General features: G+C 38.4%; 1 protein-coding gene across 1 annotated transcript; it reads right to left on the reverse strand.

Annotated features, from left to right (window-relative positions):
* Window positions 1-5,244: 5,244 nt before the first annotated feature.
* On the reverse strand, window positions 5,245-7,929 carry LOC149256961 (GDSL esterase/lipase 7-like). The gene is made up of 5 exons (XM_089368788.1): window positions 7,455-7,929; window positions 7,210-7,337; window positions 6,221-6,460; window positions 5,796-6,048; window positions 5,245-5,579 (listed from the first exon to the last, which is right to left on the reverse strand). Exons 1-5 carry the CDS (start codon window positions 7,699-7,701, stop codon window positions 5,353-5,355), a joined length of 1,095 nt encoding a protein of 364 aa, XP_089224914.1. The 5' UTR covers window positions 7,702-7,929; the 3' UTR covers window positions 5,245-5,352.
* Window positions 7,930-8,398: the final 469 nt, after the last annotated feature.

Below are 8,398 nucleotides of genomic sequence, written 5' to 3' on the forward strand. Positions count from 1 at the left end.
CCAAGGGACGCCCCACCCAGGCTCAGGGCCCTACCCAAACACTTAAGGTTCAAAAGGTGTCTCCAGCAGAAATGGTTGAAAGATGAAAACAAGGATTGTGTTACTACTGTGATGAAAAATACTCCCCCGGGCATAAATGCAAGGAACCCAAATTCTTTCAAATTGATGTTATTGATCACAACTCATCTGAGGAAGCCCCACCCCTTGAGGGACCAGAGGACGAAGTTGAGGAAACCCAACACGACAATGAAATCCCAGCTATGCAAGAGGAACCAATTATCTCGCTACATGGTTTGGAGGGCATTTCTACACCCCAAACTCTCAAAATTAGAGGATTTATTAAACATCGCCCTGTAGTAGTATTGATTGATAGTGGAAACACTCATAACTTTATCCATTAGCGAGTTGCCGAAGCTATTCATTATTTTGTCAGGGCAATATCTAATTTCATGGTCCAGATTGCTGATGGGGGGACAATGAAATGTGAGGGCCATTGCAAAAATCTCAAACTTCAGATGGGAGATTACCACCTAAAGACCCACATGTTTGCGATTAACATGGGTGGTTGTGACATTGTCTTGGGTGCTGAATGGCTTCGCACACTAGGCCCAATCACCATGGATTTCCAGGAGTTATATATGAGCTTTAAGCAGAATGACCACATGCATACCCTCCGTGGACTCCAGGCAGGTGCTCCTTCTATCATTAGCTCGCATCGCATGGAAAAGTTGTTGAAAAAGGGCCATCATGGAGTTATTGCCCAATTTAATGCCATCTAGGCCATCGAACCCACTACTCTTCATATTCATCCTGACATGCAACAGGTCTTGAATCGACACCAGCAGGTATTTGACAAACCTAAAGAGCTTCCACCCTCTAGAGGGGAACATGATCATAGCATCACTTTGGTCCTAGGGGCATAACCGCCAAATGTGCGGCCATATCGATATCCTTTCTCCCAAAAGAATGAAATTGAAAAATCATCAAGGAACTCCTTGAAGTCGGTGTCATTCGTCCTAGCATCAGTCCTTATTCATCACTAATGGTCATGGTGCTCAAGAAAGATGGGGAATGGTGCATGTGTCCAGACTTCAGGGCCCTCAACAAGCTCACAGTAAAAGACAAATTCCCTATCCTGGTTGTTGATGATTTGCTAGATGAACTGCATGGTGCTCAATTCTTTATTAAGCTAGATCTTCGCTCTGGCTATCACCAAATATGCATGAGAGAAGTAGACATTCCCAAAACTTCTTTCCGAACTCATTATGGCCATTATGAATTCTTGGTCATGCCATTTGGTCTCTGTAATGCCCCATCCACTTTTCAAAGCCTCATGAATCACCTGCTGAAACCATATCTCTGAAAATTTGTCCTCGTTTTCTTTGATGACATTCTCGTCTACAGCCTCACCTGGGAAAAACATCTTCAACATGTAGACCCACTCTGACAATTGCTCCAGAATCATAAATTATTTGTCAAATTGTCCAAGTGATCTTTTGGCATGGAAGAAGTCGAGTACTTCGGCCACATTGTGGGCCGTGAAGGTGTTAGGGTGGATCCCAAAAAGATACATGCAATGCAAGATTGGCCCCAACCAAAAACCTTGAAGAGTCTGAGGGGATTCTTGGGTCTCACCGGCTACTATCGCAAATTTCTCCGCAATTATAACCACATTGCTAGACCCCTCACTAACCTTCTCAAGAAAAATTCATTCCTTTGGACTGATGCAGCACAACATGCGTTTATGGCTCTTAAATAGGCCATGTGTTCCACTCCAGTATTGGCACTACCCGACTTCACCAAAGCTTTTGTGATTGAAAGTGATGCTTCAGGTACTAGTATTGGTGCTGTCCTAATGCAGGAAGGTCGACCCTTGGCTTTCACCAACCAACAACTGAGTGGGAAACATATGGGACAATCTACCTATGAGAAGGAGATGATGGCCATCTTACATGTAGTAGATACCTGGCGACCATACTTATTGGGGTGGTGTTTCCAAATCCGCACAGACCATCAAAGCCTCAAATATTTTTTGGAGCAACATCTATCCTTGCCCCAGCAAAATAAATGGCTGTCCAAAATGTTGGGATATGATTATGAGATAATTTACAAGAAAGGGCGTGACAATGTAGTAGTAGATGCTTTATCACGCCAATTTGAGGATGAAAGCACCCTGCTATCAATCTCTCTTCCCATACCAGATTGGATTGAAGAAGCCCGCAAGGAATGGTTTTCACATCCCTCTCTCTCCCAACTCATTAATAACTTGAGAGCATATCATAATTCCTCAGTTGGTTACTCTTGAAAGGATGAGATTCTTCGCTACAAGGATAGAATAGTTATATCGTTGACATCTACCCTCAAAACGCGCATTTTGGTAGAGTTGCACTCCTCTCCCACTGCAGGCCATGCAGGCTTTCAGAAGACTTATGCTCGCACTCGTCGTTATTTCTTTTGGACATGCATGAAAACTGACATTCTTACTTTTGTAGCTGAATGTGATGTGTCAACACCACAAAGGAGAAACAGTCAAGTCACCAGGCACCTTACAACCATTGCCCATCCCTGCCTCAATTTGGACGGATGTCTCTATGGATTTCATTACTGGTCTTCCGAAGTCAGGAAACAAGTCAATCATCATGGTGGTTGTGGACATACTCTCCAAATATGCTCATTTTTGCACTCTACCCCACCCATTTACCCCCACTTTGGTGGCTCAAGCTTTCATGGACCAGATCTTCAAACTGCGTGGCATGCTCACTTCCATTGTGTCTGATCGTGACCTGACTTTTACCAGTAACTTTTGGCCAGAACTTTTCAAGCTATAAGGCACCCAACTCCAACTAAGTACTTCCTATCATCCCCAAACTGATGGTCAAACTGAAGCAGTCAACAAATGTTTGGAAACATACCTAAGGTGCTTCACTTCAGAAAAGCAACATCAATGGGTACAGTGGCTACCTCTAGCTGAATGGTGGTATAATACTAACTATCATGCAACCACCAAGATGACTCCATATGAAGTAGTGTATGGTCAACTCCCACCTTCACCTACTTCTTATCTCCCTGGATGCTCTAAGGTGCAAGTAGTGGATCAACTCCTACAGAACCGTGCAGCCATGCTAGCCCGTCTCAAAGATAATCTCCATCAAGCTCAGAATCGCATGAAGCAACAGGCAGACCAACATCGTTTAGAGCGCACATTTCAAGAAGGGGATCAGGTATTCCTGTGGCTGCAACCATATAAGCAAACATCGCTCAAAGAAAAGGGCTGCCAAAAATTAGCTCCAAAATTCTACGGACCTTATCAAATACTTTAGCACATTGGAGCAGTAGCCTACAAGCTAGCCTTGCCACCAACTGCAAAAATCCATCCAGTCTTCCATGTATCATGCCTCAAGAAAGTGGTGGGGAAAAATTGCAGAATTCAAACCAGTCTACCTGAATTGGATGAACAAGATTCACTTTGGCTCCAGCCTGAAAAGGTCCTTGATACGCGAGAACGACATCTGCGTAGCCACACGATCAAGGAAGTCCTCGTCAAGTGGAAAGACACCTCTCCAGAAGATGCGACCTGGGAACCAACCACTATTCTTCAGCAGTTTCCGTAGCTTCAGCCTTGAGGACAAGTATGTTTTTTATGGGGGAGGGCATGTTAGGGTCCAACCCTAACCCCTTTATTTATGTAATAGGGTCGAGGTCATAGTTATAGTTAGCTAAATAGTAAATAAATCCCGTATTAATAATTGTAAGTGGTTGACCCGCAATTAAGAAAGGGACCACAGTTAGTTGCAAACAGGCCATGGTATTAGATATATGGTATTTAGAGAACCATGGTAATGACCCATGGTATTGTATGTATGAATCCTATATAAAGGATAGAGACTCCCCATTGAGGGATATCGAGTCTTATTTGTAATTGAACTTTGCTCTGTTGGAGGCTACCCCCTCAAAGAGGCAAGTGAACATTGCTTTCATCTCTGAATAATAAAATACTTGTTGTTTTTCTCATTTTGTTCTGTGTTGTATTTCTTCGCATATTTGGTATTTTGGAATTTCTCGCAGGTCAAGAGCATAACATGGTCATACTTTTTAGAGTGAGAGTTCTTTGTAGGAGAATGTTTCCTTGAAAGGGAAACAATCCACTCATTTTGTCAAAAGATTTCATGTACTCTTTTATCACTAAAATCTATGGAGCGGTCTCGCTGTGTTAGCAGGCCCAGAGATGTAGCCCAGGAGGGGTGAACTCCGTCATCAAATTTTGTTTTGTCTTTGTTCGTGTTTGCCTTTATGAGTTTCATGTGAATATGTTGTTTGTCTAAAGTTCATATGAAAACTAACTCATCATCCTTTGAAGAGAACATAAAACTTTTTACATAAGACCCATTTTTGTTTACTTGCAAAGCATCAGAGGACAATCAATTTTTAGGAAGGAGAAGTTCTCCTCCAATACCAAATCACTCTCTCTCACACACATATAACATTTTTTCCATACCAAAATGGGACTTTCAAACAACTTTGCATAATTAATGGTTATGAAACTCCTACTTCTTTTTGCTGAAAAAGATGTTCATTCTATGCAAGTTTTTGGAGACTACTTGTTATCATTTGGGTCACTAGACTAATGGAGCAATCAAATGTCACAATTTGGGATTTTTCATTTAGTCAATGAGATAGTTTGTTTAAAAGATTAATCTCTTGTCTACACGGCAGTGAACATTCACTCTCTAAGAAGGGCCTTAGGTTGGGTCATGGGATCTAGATAATTTTAGAGTCTCAAAACTGTAGATTCCATGAGTATTATCATAGAGCTTTGATTGACAAAGGTCCAAAAACACGATTTATGCTATGAAATTTTAAAGTGGTTATATATAACAAACTAAAACAACACCTATATATATACAATCAACACAATATACACAATATATGTGATTCTACTTTTTATATCAAGATGATATATGTAATATTTTTTTAGATAAATTACAAAATAGACTTAGATATCTATTCTTATAACAGTTTTCCCACAACTTTTTGTAAATTATCTACTTACATAAATAAATGCTAAACTAAATGAATGCTAAAAATATATATAATAAATACTAAAATAATACATATAAAATGTGATTATATTTCGTGATAATAAAATTACAGAATTTTTTATTTTTATTTTTATTATTATTATAATAATTTTTTGATCGTAATAGTATAATGAAATCAAAAACATGTCACAAATGGACTGTGAATGGATCGTAATAGTATAATGAGAGGGTTGAGATTAATACAAAAACATGTCACAAATGGACTGTGAATGGACAAGTGCATATTAATTTCTGACAGAAGAATATTTGATGTTCACATGGTGCGGTAAACTGCCTCTTTTCCACTAATGGGATAACTATACGGAGGGCCATTTTCCCACATAAGGTCTACCATTTGTTTGAACATTTTATCAGTCGTGTGGTAGGCGTCCCAGAAAAGATAATCTTCCTCATTACTGCATACTGGGAACTCAGGGACGCATATCAGGAATCCACCGAATTTTCCAATGCCACAACAGGCCTGATTCACGTATATGAAACCTACAACCACAGACATATACATGATATATTCAGAATCAACAGTCATTCTGAAAGTAAAGTTGTAGTTTAATGGATAATCGTTGTATTATAAAGTATTATATAATTATATAATTACGAGATTCAAAGTTCAAATATTATAAATTAAGTTCACAAAAAATAAAACTGAGCCCTACGAAATTATGTGTCTTGGTTTTTCTGTGATTCAATTTGGCTTACCGTAAGCTGCAGGGTTATGGAAGGCCTCGTAAAGAGGAGTGTAAAGATTATTGAAGAGAAAAGTGGAATTAGGAAGCTGATTGTTTAGATCCTGTACCCTCAGCCTAAGTGCCTCGTTAAAATTTTGGGCCATGTCGTTCAGAAAATCAATGCAGGAACCATTGCTGTTATATCTATTGAGTTGAGAGGGAAGGCATCCCAGTGCACTCAGTCCTGCAACCACAAAATTTCTGGCGCCATTGGAATATAGTTTCTGTTCAACACACCCATGTTATCTTACTGTCAGATTAAATGAGATTCAATCTAATAATTTAACATTATAGCATATAACAAATTGGTCACTGTTAAAAATTTATAGGAAAAACATTCAATTATTGATATATAGATACTAAGGTTGCAGACCAGGCAGGAATATTAGTGATTACCTGGATTTGCAGAGCGAGTTTGTTAATGAGATTGTCTCGAAATTGATCGACTGTGTACAATACTCGAAGGGGTGAGAAGGGGAAAAGGTATGTATTTAGCCAATCATTGTTGCCAGTAATAATACTGAACACGGCCTTCGATATTAACTGGCTTGCACCTTCTTCCCCAAGTACAGCTATAATCTCTTGCTTTGTATTCATAAAATTATTTACCTGATCCTCTAGTGGAATTAATTCACCCTGCACAATTTGAAGAATTGGTAATTAGGTATAATACCACAGTTATATTGGTAAAGTTGATCATCTATTTATAATAAAAATTAAAATATTTATTAATTGATTCATGATTAAAAACAACAAAACACCATTTATACTCTCCCAAAATTAGATACACTATCAAAATTAGACTTATTATTAGACAGCTTTAGAATAATTATGCTGCGCATTCCAACTTTTTCTCTAATATTACATTCAATTTACTACACAACCTATCAAAAAAACTATTTAAACACCCAAAATTAGATTGCAGTTGTCTATAATGTCACTTTTTGGAAGCTTTTCAGGTGGGTTTTTCTGTCAAAATCCGGCAGCAAATTATTGGAATCGCAAGTTTGATAACTAGTTTCTGCACAATCAAAGCGTCCCAGGGATTTTCAGGGTGCTGAATACAATATGCAGTTAAAAAACAATTTTAAATAATACAAATCAAGATTTAACCTCAATTTTTTCCGCTGGATTCCATCACTGGAATCTCCAAAAAGCCATATAGACAACTCCAATTAGATTTATTTTGCCCACATCGTTAAACAACGCGTTAGATAATTCGATAATTCTTCTGCTTGCATAACGGTTCATTCTAACTTTTATCTCTAATATTACCTCGTATCACAAATAAGAAATAGGAGTTACACCAACTATTATACACTGAATGTACTACAAAACATATATCATGCATGATGGAGCTGAAAAGGAATCTCAGAGGTACTCACAAATGAACGTCCAGAATAGTTCTCAATGCCTGAAGCTCCAGATGCATAATTTACTCCTCTGAGAAGATTTCCCCCCTTAGTATTGGGATCAGCATAAATGGGTATGATTGGGAGTCCTAGCTTGAAACCTGACAACACAGAAAATTGTATATAAAAATTGATGGCTGAGGTACTGAATGGTATTTATTGATAACCAAACACACAAGATTTAAATTCTTCACATAAATAAAGATTAAAGAACTTACAGAGAAAATCCATGGAATTATATCCATTGGAAAACCTTCCAGTGGGAACGCTGCCAGGGAAAGCTCTCCCGTAAGGAAGAAAGTTAGCTTTGGCAAGCGTAGTAAGATTATTGTTATTACCTGCATCGGCCAGAGAGTCCCCAAAAATGAATAAAGCTGGCACCAGCGGCTCCCCACTTTTGCTTCTCAAAATATTACCCGCTATAATTACTGTTAAAATAGCAAACCAGGCCTGTACCTTAGCCATGGAGGAATCAGCCAGTGCTACTGGAAAGAATTCTAAGACCCAGCAGAGAGAATCTCTGATTCATGGCCAGTAAAACATAGGTGTGAAATTAGAGCAGTGAGTTTGTTGATATGTAGGAAGATTTGGATATTTTTTTTGGTGTATTGACTTTGGAAAGATTTCTAATTGCAGAGTGGCAGAGAGCCTGGCCTGTAATCGCTCCACCTCCACGAGCAATTCCAGCTTCAACCATGGCCCTGATTTGATTTGATTCGCATAAATGAAGGCATAGACTGCTCCTATCACACGTCGCGACATTGTGTTATTAAATGTTCCAAGCTCCCAACAAACACGTTGGATCGATTGTGTGTGCGATGATAGTGATACGTGTATAGCAAAGTCTCTCAGGCCATCACACATTTCAAATTTCGTCATCCTCTGCATTTTTCCAGACCTGCAGGTTAAATTTGCAAAGCTTAACCGATTGTGAATTTATATATATAATTTGTTATTTAATAATTTATATTACTTTTTTATTTTAATTTATTAGGGTTATAGATATATTTATTTTGAAATAAGGTCTTTAGAATTTTATTTTATATATATATATATGTGTATTTTGTAAGTTTTTTAGGATTTTATTTTCCTTATTTGTAATATATCACCTAGATTGATTGGGGAATTGAATAAGTGATTTCACATGGATGACTATCACAAT

Source organism: Pinus tabuliformis, chromosome 6 (genome assembly GCF_031772625.1).
Source record: "Pinus tabuliformis cultivar Carrire ecotype Pingquan chromosome 6, CPIR1, whole genome shotgun sequence".
Lineage (NCBI taxonomy): Eukaryota > Viridiplantae > Streptophyta > Pinopsida > Pinales > Pinaceae > Pinus > Pinus tabuliformis.

Bases quoted from the DNA above. Each gene is read 5' to 3' on its own strand.
- LOC149256961 (XM_089368788.1), bottom strand. From the start codon at position 7,701: ATGGCTAAGGTACAGGCCTGGTTTGCTATTTTAACAGTAATTATAGCG. The intron at 7,338-7,454 runs GTAAGTTCTTTA...CTGTGTTGTCAG, and splicing joins TAATTCCATGGATTTTCTCT to GTTTCAAGCTAGGACTCCCA. The intron at 5,580-5,795 runs GTAAGCCAAATT...CTGTGGTTGTAG, and splicing joins CCATAACCCTGCAGCTTACG to GTTTCATATACGTGAATCAG.